Source organism: Agelaius phoeniceus, chromosome 6 (genome assembly GCF_051311805.1).
Source record: "Agelaius phoeniceus isolate bAgePho1 chromosome 6, bAgePho1.hap1, whole genome shotgun sequence".
NCBI lineage: Eukaryota > Metazoa > Chordata > Aves > Passeriformes > Icteridae > Agelaius > Agelaius phoeniceus.
Window position 1 is genome coordinate 3,844,799 of NC_135270.1, and position 25,954 is coordinate 3,870,752.

The following is a 25,954-nucleotide window of genomic DNA, read 5'->3' on the forward strand; positions in this document are numbered from 1 at the left end:
GAGACAGATGCATTCTTGTCAGATGCTGCAATCCTTTAATCATCTTTGTGGCCCTTCACTGAGCTTGCTCCAGAGCATCAGTATCACTCTCTGCCTGGCACATTGCTGCCCAGGAATGGGCCCAGCACTCCAAGTGTGGTCTCACATAGTTATGGTACAAGGGACAGACTCATCCCTTTGTGGGCTCTTCCTCGGCAGCCCAGGAGCTGCTGGCTGGACTCACCCCATCCATCACCAGCTCAGGTGACTGAGGTGAGGCTGGGCTGGCCTGCAGCTCTGCATCCACACCCCTCCTGAAGGCTGGCCTGACATTGGCTTCCTTCGAGCTCTCAGCAGCCTCCCCTCATCACCAGAGCTCTCAAAGAAAATGCAGAGTATCCTGACAGTGACATCTGGCATTCCTCAGCATGCTCAGGTGCACCTGACCAAAGCCCACAGATCTGTGCATGTCATCACTGGCCCCAAACTTCACACCCCTGACCAGCTCTCCCTGCTTTGTGCAGATCAGGGCCAGCAAAGAGCCTGTGCTTCCCTCAAGAGCCTGCATCCATTCCTTGCAGCACTCCAGCCATCCCACTAGATCTCTGTAATCCCAGGGACATGATAACCCTGGAACTGGGGCAGGCCAATTCCTTCTGTATTAAGCCAAGAACTGGTTTAAAATCTGTTACAAATTAAAACAAAACAATTTGTTACAAATTAAATTTATATTTAAAATAACCTAGTTAATATTATTGCCCAAAAGAATAATTACAAATACAAAAGAACTCCCTCAACAACAAGAGAGGAAAGGAAGAAACAACCCTGTGCATTTTATTGGCATCGAGGTACAGTCCCATTACATTTAATCTTATCCTTTTTCTTTTTCTTAAACTAATATGCAATATAGAAAAAACATTAAAAGCCTGATTGGTCAACTAGCAGTAAACACAAAACCTGCTAAAAAAAAAAAGGGGTGGAGGGGGAAGGGGGAAAAAAAGGCAGGCAGAAAGCAATCTGCACTGGACATATAACTACACAGAACTTCACATTTATGGCCCCATTTGGTCAAGGTTGTAAGAACATTTTTCTGGACTATAACTTCTTTCTGCTCAGGGATCCAAAACAAGGGTTAGAAATCACCACTGGTAAATGGCTGACAAGGTCCAGGTCTCTGACTCCTCTTCCTGGTGACAACTGTGTCTTCCTTTGGGGGAGACACATGTACTGGCTTCCAAGGAATGGGGTTACAATATGCTGGAGCTGGATACAGATTTCTAACAGCACTCCCTAGAACATTTAGAAAATACACATAATTTAGAAGGAATATTTACACCACAAGCTTGCCAAAGCAAGCAGTTACAATAATTATACAACACAACATCACCATCAGAGAAAGACAGCAGAGGCACATCACATAATTAAAGTGACTCAAAATAATAACCAGTCCACCTTTTTAGTTTTTAAACAGTAACTGGTATATTCTTCACTTCTACTTAAATAATAAGCAGGTTGAATGCTCAGTCCTTTGTGTTCTTAGAAACTGTAAATATCTACAAATTGGCCATTTTGTTTTACCCAACCACATGATGGATGGATACACTTCAAAGACTGTAACACATTACACTGAATGACACAAGTGAGTAGACAAATATTCTTCAAAAATCATTGAAATAAATGATTGCAGCTGTCAGTCTGTAATCAGGCCCAAGCAAAACAGGAAGGCAAGGTATATCACTACTTACAAATACATGTAAGCAGAAGAGTAAAGGCTGTTCACCTGCTTTTTACCTGTCTCTTGAACATTCAGAAATCAATTCAGAATTTTGGTCTCAAAACTATTTCTGTTGCAAAGTCACATAGAAGCAATTATTTCAGTTGCACAGAAAAATAAGATGTTTTCAAACAAAAATGGAACAGGATTACAGAAGCCAAGCAGGTGCAATGCAGGTGAAAAGCAAAATTTTAGCTCAGAACAGAGGTTGATGCCCCTGTCTCCTTTTTCAGACAGGACTTCTGTGAGCTTCTAATAGTTCTTGTGTCTCAAAACCCCACCTCTTTTCTAAGGGGGATTCAGGTGTGCTGACACACACCTTCTGTAACACAAAAACTAACTTGACAAAGACAACCAATTTGCTTCACAGCACCCAGGACTTTGCTCTAGTGATCCCTATAAGAAAAATCAGATAAAATCATTCTTTGCTACACTACATAATTATCTCAAATAATGTCATTTTCCTCCCAAATAATAAAAAAGAAAGGCTAAGAAAAATACACAAAAGGTCTCAATCTGTTTCCCTGACTTATAGCATAGTAAAAGTAACCATTCTTATGTGCCAAAAACTAGCTATTAGATGAGTGTCTTAAACAGCTTTCATTTTACACTAAAATACTAGAAGGAAGGAACCACAAGCCCAAGTCACTCCCTATTTGTGTACTGTATGTACAAACCTGTAGACTTCCCATTTGGGAAACCATAACCATTTAAAGCAGGTTGTGGTTTATTTCTGGCATTTTGCAGCCATTCCTTAAAGATTTTCTCTGATCTTGTTCTCTTCTCCTGTAGCTCAGCCACCCGTTCTTTTTCTTTTTCCTAGAAATAAAAGAAATAAAAGGTACTTCTAGACAAAGTCCTGTACAACATACACAAAATAGTAAATAATTTTTTGCAGATTTCCAGACTGCTGAATACAATTCAAGTATTTCTTCATATACAAGCACCTTTTCCTAACAATGGAAAAGATGCATTTTTTTGGTTTAAGACTGAAAAAAATCCCAACCCCCAGCTTCCATGTTAATCCAGTGTTTCCCAAAGAAAAAAACCAAAGGCTATTAACAAAAATGCATTAATATCCATCTTACTTTGCTGACCATACCACAGTGTCTTTAATGCACTAACACTGTAACTCTTGAAAGATTTTTTCTTCAGGTACAACACTGCCATTTGATGTCCATATATTCAATGTAAGCTCTGAATCTATCAAATCTGAATCTGCAATAAATTGCAGATTAAGTAACTCCATCCAAATAAATTATGAGTTCATTAGCACCTTCTCTTTTTTCTTCTTTTCTGCCTCTTCAGCTCTCTTCTTCTCTAACCATTCTTTATACTTTATGTCAGCCTTTTCTTTTAGCTGCATTTTTTCCAGTTCCCTTGTGGCTTTTTCTGCCATTTCTTTGTTCAGCTTTCGTTTCCTTTCTCTTCTTTCCTATGTGAAACATATCAAAGAAACAGAACAGAAATTTTTGAGTATATTTCAATGAGCGATCCTTTTGAGGAATACAGTAAATTTTATTACACAATTACAAAGAAAATTATCATGAACATGAAAAAAATATGTGATACTTTAAGCTCTTTGAAGTCAGAACCTATTGACAACAAAGATTTCTCTGTGGACACAATTTCACAGAACCTATTCAGTGCCAGATTCCAGGTATGATAGACATATAAACTTGTCAAAAAAATACTATAAAAATTTGCTCTGTTTTATTTATTCTGAGATTTTTTAAACACTTTAGACACATCTCAATATTTCTGGGAATGAAATACATGTTGCAATTCTCAACAGTGGTGTGTTAGCTTTACTTGTCAGTGAATCTAGAGCAAACTACAGTTCCAAATGCAAGTCAGGTAAACTTCCCCCTTCTATTGAGATTTGCAGATTGTTCAGCACACTTCAGCATCAATTAAACAGTAAAAAAAGTTCAGATAGAAATACAGTTCATGTTTTGTTTTTTCTAAGCAAACAACCACACAACCACTGGCCTTTGCCTGATCTGGAGAGGGAGGTATTTTCATTTAAAGAGTGACAATAGCTGTAATTTCTGTTCCTTGTAACCTTTATGAAGTGTCTGGAATCTACTGATTGATTCTCTTTCTGCTTAACTCACTTAGCTCTGAAGCAACTGCATCCCTGTGCAGAAACAAAAATCTACCAGACAAGCTGTGCACATGACTTGGGAGAGAGGCACAAGACCAAAGACCAGTTTCCTCTTAACAGAAAAGAGCTGTTGAAAAAATATGTTGTTTTTCTTTTAAGAAATCTACATTTACACTTCCCTGCACAATGCTCTTGAACAAAGGAGATGGGTAACTTAGCAGAAACTCATCCTGACTCAGAATTATTACAGTTGGCAGTATGGATATAAATGCTTAGAACTACAGCTGCAAACTATAATCAATAAATGAAGTATGGGAAAAAGACATTCTCAAGAAAACCAGAAATACATTCCCATTCCCATTTTACCATTATATATTACCATTTTTTTCCATTAAAAGAACAAAAAGGCAGAAATCTAGAGCTCTCCCTGTCCCTCCCCCACCATTTTCCCAGGTTTACTGCACTTATGGAAACTCCAGTGATGCATAATGAAGCAGAAGCCAAAATACTGCACTGGGGACCAGCACAACTCCCTCAGTCTGGTCTGAACAGGAGGGTCTAAACTTGCTGGCCCAGTGCTTGTGCCCCCACACCAAAACCACCAGCAAGCCAATAGAGCAGCACAGAGAAGAAGAACCTCAGGTTATGTTGCTCTGCAGCACACTCACCTGATTTCTGCCAGCTCACAGAACCACTGGAGGCAGTGAGTCCTTTTCTGTTTGCCAGCAGCAGGAGCATCACTACAGCTGGAACATCAGCAGCTGCACTGGGCACTGTGGGACTTCCCCCCACCCACCCCCTGTTCCAAGCCAGGCTTTAGCACCTCTGTTTACCATAAACTCCAAGGGGGATGCTGTTTCACCTAAAGTCATAAGGGTACTTTCAGCAGTACTGCTCTGGCATACACCTGTCAAATATTCTTATGTGACAACAAAGACTTCTCTGTGGACACAATTTCACAGAACAATTGCAATTTGTGCTTTAGCTCTCTTTTCTACTTGATTTTTTTGTTGTTTGGTGGGGTTTTTTCCATTTCACTTCTAATACATTCTAGCAATTATCAACTTAATCTTAATCTGTTTGGTGGTGTAGGGAAAATGGTCAAATATTAATACATCCCAATTACAATGCACATTCTGGAATGTAAAACTACACAGAATTATAAAACAATTGGTCTTATTAAAACGAATTCACAACACTGAGGCCTGTACATGTGATAAAACAATTTACCACCAAGACCAATGAAGAAATACATTTCATTTTGGAAACTAAAGAAAGTTGAGATTCTGACATATTTTTATGCTAATGAAGCATGGAAACAAGATCTTTCCTAACATGAAAAAAAGGCTTCCATATTTTAAGATGTTGAAAAGAAAAAACAACAGATTTTTTGGCAAATGATTTAAACACCACCTTCCTGAAAATAAACCAAATAACCAATTGTCTAGGCTTTCCCTCCTTCTTCATCTACAATTCATCTCAGTCTCTTTTATTCAGAGCTGTTTCTCTGTCTCTTCATTACTAAATACTCCCCAAATGCACCAACAACTCCAGTTTTGAGACAATGGTTGTCTGGGACACATAAGAAGCATTAATGTAGATGAGAGATATCTGTGAAATCAGTGAGTTAACCTGTGGGAGAAGGTGGCTTACAAAGATTTTGCACATTTTGATTTTTGCTGATTTACCTCTGATATACATGAAAGTTACAAAACTAAGGATCATCCAAAACTACAGTGTTTAGCTAAGGGTCCTATTGTATAAAAGACATGAAAATAAATATAGGAGAAAACTGAAAAAAGGGGGCTACTTCCATACCTAGGGGAATGGAAAACTATTATAAGCAGAAAGTAGACTAAAAATCCTTCTAAATACTAGAAAAGAAAGGCAGGGAAGCTTCTTAACTTATGTATCTTAAATCACAATATTTAGGTGAGTTTAGCTACTCTCTGGGCTGACTCAAAGTTAAATTAGGTCCTATGTAAACAATAGCATGCCATAAACACTAAAGCCACAACTATTGCCAAGTTTTACTTCCAGTGAGACATCCCTAAGACATGGGGACTCCCTGCAGAATTCCAGACTTCACACTGCCTAGAAATTTTTCTGCAGACAAATCAGAAATGCTTCCTTTTTCTCTCACAATCAGAACAGATTTTCCTTCATAAAGTTAATGTAGACCACATTCCCAGCTTTAGTAACCTCTTCCATGTCAAGCTTCTGTCACCCTGACTGTCCCAGCTTTTTTCCCATCCTCATATTAAAAGTCCATCAAAAATGCTATCAATGTGCATATTGATGTCCATGTTCTTCACTCCTTTTCCTTTCTTTCCATGTATATGTGAAGGAAGAAATTACTTTTTTTATGCTTGGTGTTGGTTTAGATTGGGTTCAAAAAATTCTCTTTGATCTTGTGTTCAAAACAAGTCACAACCTATTCACTAAACCCCCAGTAAATTTACATATACTACAATATGGTTGTGGGTATTACCTAAATAAGGTATTGATTGTAAAAATTAAGGTATTGATTGTAAACCATCCAAGAAAGGCTTGTTCTCCTGCCACCCTGGCCCAGCACATGACCAAGGAGAAGGATACAAATCTACCCTGAAGGTTCAGTGCTCTGTGCTGGGATTCCATCAGGTCTCAGAATCCACTGAAGCCTGGCTTAGGTGAGTCCTTGGAAATCCCCCAGCCCACACAAATCACCTGGCCCACAAAGCTCTGATGGTGACTCTGCCCACAGCTTGTGTCTCACTGAGTCACTGCTAACATCTCCACAAAAATCACACCTACCTGCATGTGGTGAATGCTCAAAGGATTTTAAAATCTGAAGAAATGTCCCACTTCCATCTTCACAGAAGGTAGAAACAGTAAATAGTTTTCCATGCAGGGGAAAAAAACCCTCATTGCTTCTGAAACAGAGGCACTATATCCAGCTAGAAGAAAACTACTAAAACTTTGTTTTTTAGTATTTTCACATCAGTGAGTAATTGAGAGGCTGGAATGTGTAAAGTGCAGAGGTGCTTTCTGTTCTGCATTTCCTATGTAGACTGTCACTGAGTGGAAGTATTTCCAGAAACTAATGATGTCATTTGATATTTTTAAGATACTTCTCAAAGCAATCTTTTCCATCTTATGATCTGCAGAATGTGACATTTTTCTTTTCACAGCTAAGTGTTCTACTTCACAGCTGTTTGCTGACATCTTAGCTAGCATATTCTAGCATCAGTTAATGCTGACTGATGGCAAAATATAGGAAAAGCCAACATCAGAACACACACCCTAATTTACTTGTTTATCCTCATAATAATTGGGAACATCAACTTCTAGCAGTCTTGGAAATCTGGGTCCTTCAAACAACTGTAATTATCTTTTCAACTTTACCCCATAACACAACTCAGTGACCAGGCCTAGCCCACAACAATACTTCTTTAATCTCTCTAGAATTTCCATGTGAAAACAACAAGAGGCTAGAAAGGAGATCAGCATCAGTCTCAGCTGCAGATGGCTCTTGACAAGCTGGTTTATACCAATTTACTGCTCAAGTTCACAGAGTCAGGGCAGACCCCACTGCAGTCTGGGAACTGGAGAATTGTTGCATCTTTCTCCCAAAATGTGTTCATGTGGGGACTCAATGTAAGTGACAGCACAAAGTTTCAGTGTACTTATTCCTGGAACACTCTTGGGATCTTCAGAAGAATGTGGACTCCACAAATGCTGCTGAAATACATGAGCACTCATTCACTTATCACACTGGATTCTTCTTGCAAAACTCTGTCTAAAACTCATTCTGACATTCACCATGAGAAATTAGTTCATTCTACTTACAGAAATCTAAAGGTAATTAGGATTCAGGTAAAACCTAAAATTATAACCATGGCATGGGCCATGCATGATAGCACAGAAAAATTCTGTGTAAAGACTTTTCAGGTCCAGAGAGCAAAAGTCCCACAATATGTGGGAAAAAAAATCCTTAAAAAAATTAAGCCCAGACTCAGAAAAAAAATATAGATATGTAAAGACAGACTTAGGTATGTAAACAGAAAATTTTCATTCTTAAATGCAGTTGGTTCTCATGACTGGAAAGCTTCCCTCACAAACACACTTCTTGAAAGAGTTCAGTCTTAAACAGGTGGACATCTTAGCATCTGTTTCAAGTCTAAACTGCCAGCAAAAACCAGAGTACATCAGGCTCTCCATTAGCAACCAGAGCTTGGACTCAGCAACAGCTCAGCTGTAAGAACATGAACCTAGACAGGGAAGATCTGGATTTCATCACATTCCTGCCAGAGGAGATTCCAATGAACATGTCCCCAAGCTGCAGGCTGGCATGACAGGATTCTCCACCTCTTGTGTGGGAGTGCCACCATTCCTCACAAAATCATTAACAACCCATTGGATGAAAGAAAGAGAGCATGAGCAAGCCCAGCTCTTGAAGTTGAAAGTCATGCTCAAGCTGTGGAACAATCTGTGCTCTGCATTAACCATGCTGAGATAAAACATACATTAAACAAAAAGCCTTTGGTGTAAGAGTTGGCACCCAGGTGTCTCTTCTGGAGGAGCCAGCACACCAAAAAGGGAATTCTCATTCATTACTGCACCCTGGGTTGGTTCTAGGCTTTCATATCCTCCTTAATGCAAATCTTCCATGAAAAAACATTCCAGCAGAACTTTTCCATTCTGTACCTAGCTTCCATTAAAAATGATATTTTTCACTAAGTAAAGGGGACTTATTGAAAAGAAAAGAACAATAAAAACTGTTGAACACTCAAATTCCATTTTTAATGCCTGCTTGGTAATATTTATTGTTATGGAAAAAAAAATTGTTGTCTTATTCTCTATTCAACAATGCAGAAAGTATTAGAAATGCTACAGTCAATTTTAGATTGGCATTAGAATAATTGGTTTTTCCAATGGAAAATTCTAACTTCACTACTTGTGCTCTTACAACTTTGCTAATGTCCTAGGTTGACTATGTGATGTTTTTATCCTTTATTGTCTTGTTCTGTTTATGCTGAGTAATAAGTTTTGTACCTTTAAGATACAGCTAGGTATCACATTATTACAGGATAAAGAATTACATGCAAAGACTAAATACAGGGATGTTAACAACATGAGTTTCAGAATTCCAGTTATTTTGGAATGCAAGCATTTCTCTTTGGGGATTTCCATCACTGCTGCAAACACATGCACAACACATGCAGTGGGTTTTGGTTTGGATGGAGTTAATTTTCTTCAAAGCAGCTCCTGCTGTGCTATGTTTGGATTTGTGAACAAAACAGTGTTTGTGATAACAAGTTATCACTAAGCAGTGCTTACAAAGCTTCAAGATCTTTTCTGCCTCTCCCCCATGGCACCAGGGCACAGTCTGGGGGTGCACAGCCAGAACTGACACCCACCACCCCAAGGGAAAGCCCAGACCATCCTGCTCAGCAAGAAAAGCTGGGGCAGCAAGGGGGGTCCTAGCTGCCTCCTGGGGCTAACCCACAACAACAGTAATATAAATATTTATATGTACACACGTGTATATGTAGGAATTGGATACTCCAGATATTGCTAAGTTCACGCTCTATTGACACTGTAAAAATGAAGCAGCTTTGCAGAGCCAGTAAAGATGGATTAAGTATGATTTGAAGATATTTTATTAGATTGCAGAAGGTAGAGTGCACTGCATCAGAGTTGATTTTTTTCATATGCAATCAAAAATCAGGCCTGAGCTTTAATCCTAATATTTTATTCAGCATTAATTCCTAAGAGGTTCTGACTGTGATGACAATGATAAAGAATTAAACTGTCATGGCAGTTTACAGGCATTCACTGTAATGCATTTCTGTAAATGCATTTCTCAAAAGCTTTTCATATTTTGATTTGAAATCAGCAATTCCACAATTACAGGTACCTTACTAAAGTGTTCATTTCCACAGCTGATGATAGCAATGAAAGAGACTTCACATCAGAAGTTCACATAAAACAGGAAATTAACACCAAACTTACTTGCTCAGCATTTATAACCACAGCCACTTCATTTTTATCAATAAATCCAACACTAACTCAGAAATAAACATTATAGTTACATAAAAATCATGTTATGTTCATTTTCCTTCTGGAATCAAAAGCATGCTTAGCATTATTTTAGAGTTAAAATATTCCAATTGATACTTGCTAAAAAGTCAACAGACAATTTACTGTCTGCCCACAAATGGCTCAACTTAAAGAGGGAGACAAAGTAAGACTATTTTTGTCCAGGAGGGATCCAGTATCTTGCTGAAAATTGTAAAGGTGTTATTAGGTCCAAGATAGTGCCTAAAAATTGGTTTTATAAAGCTTCTAATTCCTAGGGAGCTAAAAAATTTTGCCTTGAATAAATATTTGTATAAACACATTTAATGGCTTAGAATGTTCTTTGATGGCTCATATTTCAAAATATTACTTCTAGTTCATTTACCACCTTTAAGAACCACAAAAGCTATTTACATAGAATACTAAATAGCTAGGATTCCTTTACTTTCAAAAATAGCTTCTATAAAATTATTAGAAGCATAAGAAAACTGTAACAGCATATAATTTTTAATCTATATTAAATAATTAAAAAACCAGTAGTGGACAAAAACAGTGTTCAAGCTTTGCTTCCTAACCTCACCCTAAAGGACTCTATTTAACATCACAACTAAAATTGCCATGCAAGGGTACTGGCTTGACATAGAGAAAACCAGAACTGTTTTATGCATATACAAACATTTTACCTCTGACCCAAACATCTCTGACATTCCCAGCACAAAGACTGTTCCAGCAGTGTCTCCTGCTGCTGGATGCCCAAGATGAAGGAAGAAGTTTGATGTGTGCTTCCCTTTCTTTATCACTGCAGTACTGAGCAATGGGAAAGGACACAGACTTGGGATTACAGAGGTGAGGTCCCTAAAGCACTGACTCTTCCAAATAAAGCACTTTCTGCTCTCTGCACACAGGGCTCAGAATCAGCTTGAAAAAGGTCAGTGCTTAATGCAAATTTCACTGAAAAGTACTGCAAGCTTTGCCCCAAGAAGCATCTTTGGATACTTCTATGAGGAAATGAAGTGTTTTTCAAACAGGAGATATGTACACACTCCCCAAGAGAATTATATCAACTGTCAGTGCTCCTGACTCATACCTCAACTACAGCTGAAATCCTGATGCACCTTTAAAATCTTAGTCACTGAATTGACCTATTTGTCCTTCAGTCTGTATCCAAATCCACAAATAATCTTGCAGAAACTTGAAGTGGGACAGTCTACACAGCACAAATGTTCATATCCTATGGACAGCTAAGCTTTTAAATTCAGTTTATCCTTGATTTGAGTGTGGTCTATAGGAAAGACTAGCCAATGAATCATCTGATTTAAATGAAAATCAGCTTACTGTTTTCTTAACACTTGCTCTAAAGATGACCCTATGCTCCCAAAACATAATTTGATCAAGTCCAGACACAAGCATGGCTTTTTCTCCTGTCCTTTGGACTGCTGTGATTACCATAAAAAAAGACCTCCTAATCCCACTGAGAACAGAACAGAAATTGTGAACCAGTAAAACCACAAAGTTCCAAGGAAAACCCAAATCAGTAGAAATTTATGGAAGCTGAAGGAGGTGGTAGGGGTAGTGAGGAGGAGACAGAAGAAAAACTTCTGGTTCTGAACTTGAACTATTTTAAGAGGCAGACCAACTCCTTCAAGCCAGTGAATAGTAACAGACACCCAGAACTGACTTTTCATTTAAATTTCATTTTGGAAGAGGAAAATGGAATTGTATGTGCTGAACAGTAAATCTACTTTCTCCTGTGTACTTTAATTAGTAACATAAATCATAAGAAATTAATAGAGCGGGAGAGGTTCTGCAGTGGGTTTCTGCCAATTACCCAGCCAGCATTAAGACTAAGATTAATTAGGTTAGATGCAAGTATATGTTAGTGGTTCTAGGCTGAATCTGAAGGCATTCTAAAATCATGGAAACAAATGTAGGAGGTCTGCCCACCCAACCCAGGCTAGTGCTGTTCTGGTACTTTGGGTGAATGTTCATCTGCTTTTGCTCAGAAGCAGAAGCCAATGCAGTGAGCAGCTGGAACTGCTGCAGAGCATGGGAATATGAACACAGGAACTGCCAAGGCTGGACATGCCCTGGGCTCCCAAGGGCTCCCATTGTCACTGGCATACTGTCTGAAAAACCCCCTTGCCCAGGATTCTTCTCCTGGGAAGCTCAGAAGTTGCAAAGGAAAAGGAAAACAGTATTTTCCTATTTGCTTCTCCTGTGTTTTGCTACTTTGGAATGTGGTTGGGGATTCTTTATCCAACATGTGAATTGTTTTGACTTAATGACCAATCACTCTCCAGCTGGGCTGGAACTCTAGGAAGAGTCACAAGTTTTTCATTGTCATTCTTTGTAGCCTTCTGTCTGTATCTTTTCTCTATTCTTTAGTATAGTTTTAGTATAGCATTCTTTAATATAATACAGATCATGAAATGATAAATTGGCCTTCTAGAAACAGAGTCAGATTCATCATTTCCTTCCTGCCACAGGGAACCCCAAAAATACCACACTGCCTTTGCTGCCACCCAGGGCACATGCTCACCTGCTGTGACACAGCTGTCACACAGCCCCACTGAGATCACCATTCTGTCTGTTTCTGACCCTGGAGCCAGGCACTCCCTCAAGAGCCTTTTGATCCCACCCAGAAATTAATTACTGACTGAAGGAATTCCCAATTGCAAACTGTGGGCTACTGACAACTCCCTCCATAAATTACCTCAATTACCCCCTCCCCCAAACCATATCCTCTGGTAAATACTCCTTGCCTGCCCCTGGTGATATTTAACTAAATCCTCCTTCTGGCTCTACCTGTGTACAAAACATTGCACACAGCCAAGATGTACACTTACCCAAAAATGTTTGGGCACTGAACCTGGCAAGTCTGGGTGCACTGAAAACCAAAACCTCAGCTACCATCAGCAGAAGGCTACTGCACAAGATGTACACCCACTGTCAGTTATGTGACTATTCAGAAAACAAATCCCTTTGTAACCTACAGAAAAGAAAAACCAGTCTTGAAAAAATGTTCAGCTGCTTTGGCATGTTTTTATCATTTTCAATTAAAGCAGCAATTTACTCAGCAAACTGAAAACATGGATGGCCAAACAGACTGAGTAAATTTTACACAGGCTTACTCAAGCATGGCATGCACTAGAATATTTCCAGTCAAAGCAGTATTTACCTCTTCTCTCTTTTTTAGGACCCATTCCTTGTGTTTCTCTTCAGCTATCCTTTTTCTTCTTTGCAATTCTTGATTTTGCTTCATTTCCTCAAGCTGTTTATTCACTTCCTAATTAGAAAAAGAGTATATATTTCAAAGCTGTGGTGACCACTTAGAGCAATACTGGCAGTAGTGCTGCAGTTAAAACAATATAAGCATTAGATTCTGGCACATTTTCCTTCATTAAGATTTTGGAGAAAAAGAATGGCAGTCAACACAGAAATACCATGAAATACAATTAATGAAAATCCATAATTTTTAGGATATTAACTGGAAATACATCTTTTAATTAGGCTTTGGAAGCAATTAAATTCATCAAATCATTCCTCAGTTTATTGAAATGCCTTTTTAGTCAGTAGACTTAATTTGCAGCAGTACTTTCCTACAATATTTAAAATTTACCCTGTGTACTGCTCTGCACTGTGGATGGTATGAAAAGCTAAGTGAAATATTATTCACCTGTGATTTTTCGTACCAGAACTACTAGAACTTTAGGGCTTAACCTAAGGCTTACTAAAGCCAAAATTATTGCAGATTCTAGCAAATTTTCAAACAGGAGTTTTAATTTGAGAAAAGAAATTTTCCAAGTATATTTATAAGACATACAGTATATATGCAACCATTTGTATCTCTCCAGTGAAATTAATAAAGACAAAACATAACTAAGGAGACAATTGAGATGTCCACCTTCTCCAACAGTAACATTAACACAAAGTATTAATTTTCAATGAAAATTCATGCCTTCAAACACAGACAGATTGAATTATTTCCATGAAACTGATTTTATGGTGCCTACACCGCAGTCAGTTTCAGAGGGAACCCCCTTTCTTATGACATAGAATTTCAGTTTAGTAGGACATCAACAGAAGCTTACAGAAAGCTCAAACACCCACAATACAGACACAATTTGAAAATGCAGTTGTTGCTGTATTGAGGCAAAGTTACCCCAAACAACATCTCTTTTGAGTTCCAAGACACCTGTATTGCAGGGATCCTGGTTTCTGTAAAAAATGATTGTCACTGTCATATTTTCTGAAAACTCCCTTCGCCAGGATTTCTTCTCCTGGGAAGCTGAGAAGCCTCAGAGAAAAATGAAAATGACATTATCTCATTTGCTTCTCCTGTGTTTTGCTGCTTTGGAATGTGATTTAGAGATTGTTTATCCAACATGTGAATTGTTTTGACTTAATGACCAATCACTCTCCAGCTGTGTTGGGACTCTGGAAGAGGCCACAAGTTTTCATTAGTATCTTGTTAAACCTTCTGTAAGTATCCTTTCTGTATTCCTTAGTACAGTTTTAGTATAGCATTCTTTCATATATAATACCATAAAATAATAAATCACCCTTCTAAGAACATGGAGTCACATTCTCAATTCTTCCTTCATCCTGGGAACCCTGAAAATACCACAGCTGAAGTCACTCTGAGCACCTTATGAGACCCAACCTGATTCCACTCCAAATGTTTATCCACCTTTTTGGCATTCAGGGCAGACTTCGTACTAATGTCAGCAAAAGATCTGAAACTTGACTGTTGTTTCTCAGGATATCAGTTTAGAATACTTTTATAATGCAAACAGAGCAATATTTTTTTGTATAAATATCACACATTTCATTCTCTTCTGGCATCTTACAAAAATGCTGATTATATTTTTCCCCCAAATATAAGGTTTTCACACTGTCTTGCTGCAGTTTAACATCTAATATTTTCAAAATCTTACAAACTATATGGCTATGTTCTACATGGCCTTAAGTAATGCTTGTTCTATGACTGTTCTTAATACTGACTTGAGAGACATCTGCTAGCTTACATTTACATTACCAATCCAGAATATAAATGGGAAGTCATGAAACATTTGGTGCATGTGGATTAACAGATCAAAGCATATTCCTCAAGCTTAACAAACTACTTTGGAGTACTGCTGACCTGTAAAATTCTGTTCCTGAGCCTTCCAGTGGTAGGTGTTCTATAAACAACATGAGGTAGAGCCCACATAAAACGTTACAGACAATCCCAGAAAGGCTAGGAAAACATTCAAGGTCAAATAGTTAATCAGTAACTAAAGTGAGAAATTATCTAATTTTGATGTGATTGTTCTAATCATTACTCAATACTTTCCATTTGATTTTCAACAATGGTATCATCTAATCAACTGCAACTACAAACAGAGTAATCAGGAAAAGATAGGGTGCTCTCACTTAATTGCGTCCCAGCCCTGGTTCTCAAGAACTGTTCATCTACAAGGGGGATAAAGATAGAATGAGGGAAAAAAATGCAGCAACAGGGATCCCTTTCCTGGGAAAGGACACCAAAGAATTGGAAAATTACATGCTGAGCAGGTAACAACATTGTTCCTCAAAACCAACCAAGTAGCTTGGCATTTTTACAATGAGCACACACCTCGTTTTCTTCTACAACCTACATGCAGGCCTATGGTACCCATGATGAAAATTAAGGCAGTAATTATATAAAAGTTTTAACCTTCTAACATGGAACCACTACCTGACAGCTGGATAAACAAAATATTATACAGCACCCGTTCAATGAAGTACAACATGCAGCAAAAAAAAATGCACATGACATGAATCACACCAGCACTGACAAACACAAACACTATGGAGACCTAAAACACTGCAAAAAAAAAAAAAAAAAAGGAAAAAACAACTACTCGTGTTTCTACAACCAAGGAAAAGAAAATGCTGTGTCTGCTCTCTTCTGTTGGACTCAGAAGAGCTGGATGCAATCACCTGTGCAGCTCTAGCCTGCAGGCGGGCACGCAGCTCCTTCTCTTTGCCAATGAACCACTCTTCCCATGGTGAAAGGTTATCTCTCAAAGGTGACACCTGTCTCCCCCCTGCTGTTTCAGAGTGTTCAGTCTTCCTGAATTAAAAACAAGAAACAGAGGAGAGTATTATCTATAATGTATTTGATTGAAAAGTTAAAGTGTTAATGTTTTGAGAAAGTACTTTTCTTTCATGGCATAATGTGACAACAATGACATCATTTTTCTACTTGTTTAGTAATCTCCCTAATGGATAAATGGCATTTATAATGCACCTCTGACCATCCCCCTTACAGTCTACATTTCTCTTGCTGAACTCCAAACTGTGGAACAGATTCAAACATTACCTTTTAGGAACTAAACTGAAAGAATACCCATAACATCAAAGTGTCCCTTTGCTTCTCACAGATGGAAGCCAAGGCAAAACAGAGATTTAACATTAACATCCTGTCCTGGTCACAAGAAGCTCCATGTATCCAGTGGTCTTTAGCAGAAGCAAAGCAAAAGCAGAGAATGTGTAATAGGATACCCTATGTAAGTTCATTCATGAATAATGCAGAATTCCTAGCCCCAGGTCACAAATACCTTTTATGAGATTCTATACAGGTACTATTTCACAAGTAACATAGTATATTAGGGTCCAAGTCAGCAAAATTTGAAAACAGGTAAAGAAATTTCTTTACAAGATTTCTTTTATCTGCCACAGAATTTTTTTCTTGAGAACAAAGCAATGAAACTAGACTTCACTTTACTATTTCCTATGGATGTACAGGCTCTGGAAAATACCTACCTACATACATATTCCACTACAGTGAGGAATTCTGTTTGCTGAACCTAAGCTACAGAAGAAGCATCCAACAAGCATATTATGCTAATGCTGCAGAAATAAAATTGGTAAATGTAAGGCATCAGTATTTTATCAATATAAAAGTACAATATATTCATGACAAAGCAGTACTCCAACACTCAACTGCACAACATTTTCTGTCCCACTCATCTTCAGAGTACATTTCTGTGCTAGAAAGCATTTGGGGACAAAGCCAGTGTTACAGTTTGTCCTACTCTTCCCTGTTGTTCTACCCATGTGTGTTTGCACCAAGAGGACTTTGCTGCTCAGCTCAGGGTAACTGATTCACACTGAAACCCATCTGGAGCAGGTTTATTTCCCCAGACAAATCAACTTTTACGGTGTGAAATGCAAAATAACAGAACTGACAGGGACACCCCGTCAGTGCAAGGACAGAACTGCACATACCAAAGACTCACCAGCCCCACACATTCTGCTGCACTCCAGGGCTTTTATGCTGCAGCATTAATAAAGACCAAAAATTTAACAGAGGCAGCTCTTAAACACGTACATATAATAAGAGATGCCACTTAAGAATGCCTAATAACACATTTTGTAAGAAAATAAGTCTCTGAAAGTTCATTAAAGGACAGAAAGTATTACACATTCACATTCAGGAAAGAACCCCATAACTTTGTACAGACTTGACATTTTGGGCAGGGATACTTCCTCAATACATTCTTTTGCTTTGTGTGATTTGCATTATGGCACCTAGTGGAACACGACTGACAGATTAAACCAACCTTAGAAAAGGTACGAATAGGAGAACAAATAAATTAGGAAAAATAAGATTTATTATGTCTTTTCTTCTATCAGTACTCATGAAATTCAAGCTGTCAACTTCTCAAAAAAAGTTATTCACAGTAACAGATTAAAAACTTACTGCAGACAAGTAAGAAATAACACAAAATGAAACTTAAACTGAGGAAAACACAAGCTCAGTATTAAGACCTGTTAGGAGAAAGACTTCTCCAATACTGTGTCTAAAGCTCTCCAATTGCACCAGAACCCAGGCTTCCTTGGTGTGCATTGCAGCCACCAGTCACACTCTCCTGGCACACCAACCATGCATTTTAAACCACACACCCCTTGAATTTCACAGGACCTTTTTCTGAAATTCTAGCAGCTATGAAATTCTTCAAAATAATTAAAGTAATAGACTTCTTAAAATAACCCATTCTCAAGTGCACATTTAGCTGTAAATAAGTATCTTAAATCAAACTGGACACATTTGGCATTTCGACCTAAGTCTGATTAACAGTGAACAGTGATTATCATTTGCTGTATATTCACTAAGGTGACACATCAAACATAACACTGGATCGACAACCAAAGTATGAAAATGCCTAACAGCATTAACAAGGCCTTGCTTTTACTCTTTCTCTTTTGCAAATATTGCATTTCCCACATTGAGTAGCTGCTTCCAGCTAATTTTTGTGTCGTTTTAAGAGGACAACAACACCAACATTCAGAGTGCATGCATACATGGGGAGCTGCAGAAGAAATAGTCTTTCATTATTGTAATTCTGGTATCTTGGCAGCTACAGACACAAGTTGCCATATGAACACAAGGTAGGCACTTAGTGCAGCACAGCAGCAGTGTCACCCAGCAGCACAGGGTGTATTTAGCCCACTGTTTAGTCATGTGAAAAATGCCTATTTTATGACTGGCTTTTTGCAAATATTAAAATTAATATTATATGTGTTATGTTAGAAAGTTATGCTGTATTAATTTTCTTAATTAGTGTGTTAAATATAGTTTTAGGTTATAACATAATGTTAAAGTATAAACTATGCTATGTAAGATACTTTTTTTAAAGAAAGGACTCATGCTGAGATAGCAGCCACAAGACACCCAAATCTTTTAGAGAAAAAGAATTTATTGCTCCATTATCAGTAGAAATTAACTTCTTCCTGCCTTGCTCAGTCCTGAAGAGATGTCAGGATTAAGAAAGAGTTGACACTGCCCAGACAGAATCCTGTGTTTGAATGGAATTTATGCATCATGCATGAGATGTATGAATATGCAACAGGTTATTGTTTTTAAGGGCTAATCCTCCATTAACGTGGGTCCTTTTTCAGGCTTATTTTGCCCAGAAAAGGTACCCGGACCATCTGTAACCCTTTATTCTCATTGTCTTGTATTGTCCTAATCTCAATTGTTCAGATTTTTATTTCTCTAATTACATTACTACTTTTATAATCATTTGATTACTATTCAACTTTTAAAATTTTAAAAACAAGTGACTGGTGTTTTTCACAGTCAGACTGCCATCTCAGGCCCCCAAAGTGGCTGTGTTCAGCTGCACCTCAGTGCTGCCAACACTGCAGCAACAGGCCCGAGTGGGGAGCTGTTCCCAAGAGCCCCTGAAGCTGCAAAGACGTGCTGCAGCTTGAACAGACTGCAATCAGCTCCAAAGGGCACAAATAAAATTGCTCATTGGGAATAGTATAGAGAGAGCTAACAGGAACACTGAAAGAAGGGACCATAAACCGGCTGGTTTCTTCCCTCAGAAGCTTCTGGCTACAATTGAACACTCTTTCCCTGGACTTTGAGTACCTTTTCCGAGAAATGTGTTTAAGTAAAGTGCAGTGTGGTCCATATTCCTTCACTGCTCTCCATGGAAATTTGAGAACCCGGCTGGAAACCTGCATCCCGTGAAGCTCTGCAGTCCTTCCTTTACTTCACTGGCACTTTCAGCTCGGCTCAGCCTCGCTAGCTACATTCAGCCCCGGTTAATGCGCAAGTCTGTGAAGTTTCTATCATGAAGCTGTTTTCCAGATAAGGATCGGCTCTCCCTGCTCTTCCCCCATCTATTTTAAAGGGAAAAAGAATTATTCTCCTGTCAAGCCAGCGAGATCCAAAGTAAAAAGAATGCATTTTATGTTCGCATATAATTAAAATGGAATAAGATTAAGCCACCAGAGGAGGAGCTGTGCAACGCTTACAACACAAAACTGACTCTGGACCCAGCTACATACACTATTCAAAACAACCCTGCAGTCTGCAAACACTTTTCAATTAAGGCAGGAAAGACTGTAGCCTCTAAAAATCCTCAGGTGTCCACTGAGAAGACTTTCCAAGACAATAAAAAGGAACAAAGCTCCTAAAGCGCTCATCTCTGCAAACAAGGCTATATTTATATAAAATAATCGCCTGTCTCTGGCGGAGGGAAGTGAGTGCAAGGGCAGAGCCCGGTCCCCGCCGCGGGGGTTACCTATGGCCCGGCGGGCTCCGGGGGGCTCCGGGAGGCTCCTCCCGCTCCGGGGAGCTGCAGCGGGACGGGAGCGAGAGCGGCGAGCCCTGCGAGGGGCTGGGGGAGAGCCGGCCCTCAGCGGGCGGCGGGCTCGGGCCGTTGGCCCCGCCGCTCATGGCGGGCACCGGCGGCAGCGGTTACCGGGCACCGGCGGGGGCGGTTACCGACGCGGGCAGGGGCGGGCTTGGGCCGCGCTCCCGACGATCCCCGCGGCTCCGCCATGGCCGCCCCCTCGGGGCCCCGCCGTACGGCCCGGGGAGAGACGGCGGGTGAGAACGGCGGCCCCTGCCGCGCTGGTGGGCAGCGAGCCGAGGCCCCGCAGCGCCGGGATGTGCCGGGGCTGCCCGCCTGGCACCGCCAGGGCGAGCACTGACACGCCTGTGCTGATCCACAGCGACTCCTCGCAGCTCCTCTTTATTCCTTCACGTTCCTGCGCACGCACCAGTGCAATAAACAGGGACCCGTAACTTCATCTGCAGGTGGCAATCCTGACACATCACAAGGAGGCATCTTAACATTCAAACACCCCTTAATCTATACTAGCATTGAATTGCAAAATCCCATTTCAGTCCTCACCGTTACTATCTTGTTTCTGATTCAGAGTTCTAAAGCTTGGTTTTCATACACATCTGCTAGGAAAACAGTGTCCTTTGCCTTCTCCATCAGTCAATTTTCCACTGAGTCTACAACTATCTGTAATAAATAGGTCAGATTATATATCTATATAGACATTCCTATCCTTGTTTGCCACTACATTCTTTGTCAGCTTCCTATTTAGGTTCCAAATCCCAGGAACACTGTCCCCCTTCATTGCTTATGCGGGGCCACCCTTATCCCCCCACCTTTAGCCAAATCTTAACCAGGATCAGCAACAAACATTTGCACCAAAAACCAAAGCTTTTCATTACCTTCAAATTTCATCAACCAAGGAGATAACTGATCAACAATCTGCCACAACTGGATGGAGTTATTTAAGCATCATGTGCCTCAGTGATGTATTCTGGGGGTGCTTAGATCAGAGATGTATTCAGGCCCTTTTTGTGATAACTGATAGCTGATCAGCAGTTGGTAAATTTTTATAAAACTTTGAGTAACTTTGCTGTGGCTGACTAAGCAGAAGCATTACATAACTCATGTTACTCATATTAACATGAGACACAGAAGTTTGAAAATTAGTGTTAATTTGGCTGCTGTACCAATTGTTCTTGTGGGGATTCTTCAGGTGAGTTTAACAAGAAATGTATTTTTAATTGGATAGGCAAGTTGAAAAATAGGAAACAGTACTGGAAATGCTTTGTCTTAATTAGGAAAATCAATTGTGGTATCTGAGCAGCTGAATGATATAAAAAGGTTGTCCAATCTATATAACCATTACCACCAGCAAAAATGAGTGCTGTGAGGGAGGAGACATCTCAATGCCACCATCATTAACAGTCCTAAAAGATGCCTAAAATTATCATCTTGGAAATTTTTAAGAGGGGATGTTTGGTGCTTGGGCTGCAGACTGACAGACACCCAAATCTGTAATTTCTCTGGCAAACAGACTGCATCTCTCCTGTCTCTCAGGAGCACGTACTTCTCCCTCCCTCTTGCTCTTTGGACCTTCACTGACACACAAAACCTTACTAAAATGGTAGTAAAACATTTGGCCAAGCAACGTGTGGTCTGAGCAAGCTAAAGCTCAGGGTGCATCAGACAACTGCTGAGGCCAAAACCAGGAACACAGGACCAACCAAAACCAGGAACACCAGGAACCAGGAACAACCAACAGCAGAAACACCAGGAACCAGGAGCACAGCCACAGACTCAGGGGGAGAGGCAGAGGTGGAAGGGATTTGGGATTTCCCCCTTCAGCGCTGGAGCTTCTGCATTTGGCTTACCATTTCACAAGGAACTGCACTTTTGACAGGCTGGAGAAATAACATTATGGTTCCTGTAAGAAAAGAACACATGTTACTGCATTGCTGATAGTCATACAGAACTGTTTTCTAGCAAGCTGAAAAACACAAAAAGGGCCTGAATACATCTCTGATCTAAGCACCCCCAGAATACATCACTGAGGCACATGATGCTTAAATAACTCCATCCAGTTGTGGCAGATTGTTGATTGTTATTTTATGATTATCAAATAAAGAATCAAGTATGATTAGCTACAGTATCTCACAAACAAATTATACCTGTTGAAATAATTTGATGATTCAAGTATTGCAGACAACAGAGTATCATCAGAATCTAAATTTCACGCCAAGTAAAGTTACAACAAGAAGAAAATTTGATATTGGTCTGAATTCTTAGGATACAAGTTACACAATCCAATGCCTCAGCTTTGTTCAACACAAATCACCTGTGGTTTTACAGGCACTTTTGTATATGTGCTGCATTCAGCTGAGAAATAAAAGCAGCATCAAAGTTGTTCAGTCCATGCTACCCAAGCACTGTGAGCAAAGCTCCATGTCATGGCAAGCAGGAAAACCTCAGCTATTTCAACAGGCTGCAGACCAAGGTCATTTTAAACATCTCAGGAAGGTCTGAAAACCTTCCCTGGCCTTAAAGCCCATCTCACAGTGAAGAGTGGCAACCATCATAAATGATTAGGAAAAATGAAAAGCCCGGTGTTGTCTCAGTGAATTGAGGAATTGCACTGGGCATCTCTCACTTCCAATGGAGGCCTACATCACCTGGAATGGCCAGAAACTGTGAAATGGATGTCTCAAGGAGAGGGAGCAGCAACTTTGCCAAACAAACATTTCAGCTTGTCTATTCCCTTCCTCTCCTGTTATACAGAATATGAGAATTTCTCAGGATGCTGGAGCAGGTATTTGGGAAAATAGCTTATATTAACAAACCTTAGCACTGGGACAAGCTAGTGGAATTTATGCACTGAGACTGCCCATAAGGGAGGTTGGCAAAAGCCAGTTCACCCTCTGGGAAATTAAAGCATTGCTGCTGGAATGGCAGAAGCACTCCAACTTTGAAGAGATGTGAAAACATAAAATAATATTGTTACTATCCTGCTTACCATTATCAAGCCAGCTCCACAGCCACTGTGCCCTAGTTAACACAGGAAAGGTATGAGCCCAAACAATGTAATTTGGTTAAAAAGCATTGAAACAACAATCCTGCAGCTTCAGCACACAACTTCTATGGCCACAGAAGGACTGACAAGATAAATGGCATGCTGCAAAGATAGCAAATCCCCAGTTCTGTGAACTGAATGCCAGAAGCAGCTGCCCTGGCAAGAATTACATGCCAACACTGCTAAAGCCCATAGGCAAAATCAAACTGCCACAATGAAGCACAGAAGTTGCCACAAACAACTGAATCAAGTGAATAAAGACACACACACCCCTATGGTTGATACCAGTGTGCAAAATCATCCTAATTTTTCACTAAAGAAACTACAAAAACTATCTTCAGTCTTTCAGTGCTAGCTAGCTCACTGTCACAGACTATAGAATAAGCACTTAGAGCTATCTAGCAACAGTGAGAAAATTCAGAGTAAAAATAGCATGATGTGTTCACAGACCTATACTTTCTGTCTGCATGCTCATGCCAATCAGTGTGTCTGAACAACCAAATGCTCGTGACAGATTTCTCAAAGTATTCCCCAATAGCCACCCACAGTATTTAAAAAAGCATTTCACACATAAAATATCAAGAAAGCAATTCCTTATGTAACAGACACAGAAGATATTTATATTCTAGACACAAATCAACTACTCTGAATCACTAAGCACACTTTGATTTGCCAACTCTTGTTCATGAAATCGTTCAGTTTTAGAAATTTGACTGTTATCTGATGAACTCGGTCTCTGAAAACACAAGAGCCAGCATAAGGAAACTTCTCAGTTCAACTTAATGAACACTAGCCAGGTTTAATGAAAGGAATGAGATCAGATTGCTTGTAGATGTCATGTCTAATTCCCCACTAGACATTAAGGAACACAAGCACAAAAATAATCAAAAGGGAAAAAAATAATTACTAAATGTAGGGAGAAACAGAGGCTTAGACATCAAGCTTTAAGTCTGAAGAAAATACTTTTACTTGCAACCTTGAAGAGTAGAAAATTTGAACCAAATACAGTTGAATTCAAATCCCCTTAAGTCCTGAGATTTTGCAGCATAAGGAAAAATACTGTGGCAGGCACAGGAGCAAGGGAGAAAGCTACTTGGCTCACCCTCCACGTCAGAGCTCAAGGAACACTGCCTGTTCTTGTCTGCTGGCTATTTTTGTGCCTGGATGTGTAGTTCTGCTTGATTAGAGGCTGTGAAACCTGAGAGGTCCTGGATTGCTTCACTTTCCTTCACGGTATGATGTATTCTCTTCCTTGCAGTGCACTCTACACACTGCCAGTCCCAGCCCAGGTTCTGCTGCCTGCAGATGTGCAAGGCTCTGCTTTAAAGGGACAGGGCCTCCAGATGGGAATTCCTCTTGTCTGGGGGAACGTGCAAGAGCTCTATGCAACACATTTAGGTTAAAATCACATCTTTGGGAATCACTAGCAGGATTCCCACTCAACCCAGCTGTTCTATGCTAGCTGGAGACCACAGACCTCCTGCTTTTGAACAGCCTTCACTTCTTTAGCTAGAAAATAGTTCTGCATGAAGTCTTTCTCTCTTTTAAAAAGCATCAGCTACTAACAGATTTACTTGCTCATTTTTGGGCTGGAATTTTCAGAACACAGGTTATGCTTTTGTTACTGGAAACCAGTGAGGCACTTTGTATTTTGTTACCCTCAAATCAAGATTAGCTCCCCATAGCAAACACCACAGTGACCACTAACTAGTATTTCTTATGGAAAACCTACACTGTTACTTTATACTGGAGTATGAAATATGTCCATTCACCTTCCAAGTTCTTACAGAAAACAGCAATGTGTACAGTGATATATCATCCCATTTCACATTTCATTTCCTCATTTCATTCCTGAATCATCTTCAACTGAACCCTAGTGTTAAATCAGACTCTACAGCACAAGATGTGAAAGGTAATATTGAAAAAAAACTCCTGCTAAAAAAATTAACTTATGCTAACAGTAAAAGATCAAAAGCATTTATGTAATTAAAAATTGAGAGCACATATAAAACAAACTGTGCATTGTGCTTTTAATTAAAAATGTTACCCTGTAAATTGAAACTGAGGGCTTAAAAATAGTAATCAAAGTGAAAAGAATTACTGAAGTATCTTTGTGTAAGTTTGAAATTTCTGAGTAAGTTAATAAATAAACAGGAAAGAAATTTAAAAAGGCAAAATGCATCTAGATCAAAAAGTTGCAAAGCAGATGCATTATTTTTATAACAGAATGAAAAAGCTCAATTTCAAACAATGAGCTCTCACCAGCATATTGCCACAGAGCAGGCTAACAGCCATCTGTAAGAAATTTCTCCTAATGGAGGAAAAATAAGGAATACCCTTGGCAATTTTATCTGTGACCATCTCCCTACAAAAAGGTGCTTCCTCCCAACAGCAGAAGGAAGAAAAAACAAACAAAATGCTCTCCCTTGCCTTATGTTTTTCATTCTGTCAGCCTTTTTGACTGCTAAACCCAGCACTGGAGCTCAGTATGGCAGCTGTGGAGAGCTCTAGAGGCAAGGAATGTGCCACAGCTGTAAGAACAGTTTGAGCTAGCTTTAGACTCTAGAAAACCACAGGAGTTATTTTCTGTGGGCACCCCAGAAGGGTGTCACTTGTTTCAGTCTGAAAAGTGGAATTAGGAAGCTGTACCTACCTGAAGAGACTGCTGAGGTGACAGCTCAGAAAGCCACTGGTACGCAGGTAACAAGAATCCCACAGGCTGCTAACACAGAACAGCTTTAATGCAAGCTGGGTCCCCATGTGTCTGACATTCCTTTGGAGCAGCAGCAGTTCCCAGTGGATGAGAACACCTGAGCACTGTGCCCTGGGCCGGGAGCAGCTTCCCCAGCAAA

The 25,954-nt window shown here is 39.7% G+C and overlaps 1 protein-coding gene across 2 annotated transcripts; it reads right to left on the bottom strand.

The window, feature by feature from the left end:
* Nucleotides 1-787: 787 nt before the first annotated feature.
* Nucleotides 788-25,877, bottom strand: CCDC34 (coiled-coil domain containing 34). 2 transcript variants are annotated; one of them, XM_077179516.1, is made up of 6 exons: nucleotides 25,756-25,877; nucleotides 15,888-16,020; nucleotides 13,102-13,209; nucleotides 3,030-3,188; nucleotides 2,431-2,572; nucleotides 788-1,269 (listed from the first exon to the last, which is right to left on the bottom strand). In XM_077179516.1, the coding sequence occupies exons 1-6, from the start codon at nucleotides 25,860-25,862 to the stop codon at nucleotides 1,112-1,114; spliced, it is 807 nt and encodes a 268-aa protein (XP_077035631.1). In that variant the 5' UTR covers nucleotides 25,863-25,877; the 3' UTR covers nucleotides 788-1,111. The 2 variants fall into 2 exon arrangements, with proteins under 2 accessions (XP_077035631.1, XP_054491509.2); XM_054635534.2 differs by lacking the exon at nucleotides 25,756-25,877 and adding an exon at nucleotides 19,988-20,201.
* Between the last annotated feature and the right edge of the window lie 77 nt (nucleotides 25,878-25,954).

Bases quoted from the DNA above. Each gene is read 5' to 3' on its own strand.
- CCDC34 (XM_054635534.2), bottom strand. From the start codon at position 20,142: ATGAGCGGCGGGGCCAACGGCCCGAGCCCGCCGCCCGCTGAGGGCCGG. The intron at 16,021-19,987 runs GTAACCCCCGCG...TTTTTAATTCAG, and splicing joins CGGAGCCCGCCGGGCCATAG to GAAGACTGAACACTCTGAAA. The intron at 13,210-15,887 runs GTGATTGCATCC...TTTTCTAATTAG, and splicing joins TGCAGGCTAGAGCTGCACAG to GAAGTGAATAAACAGCTTGA.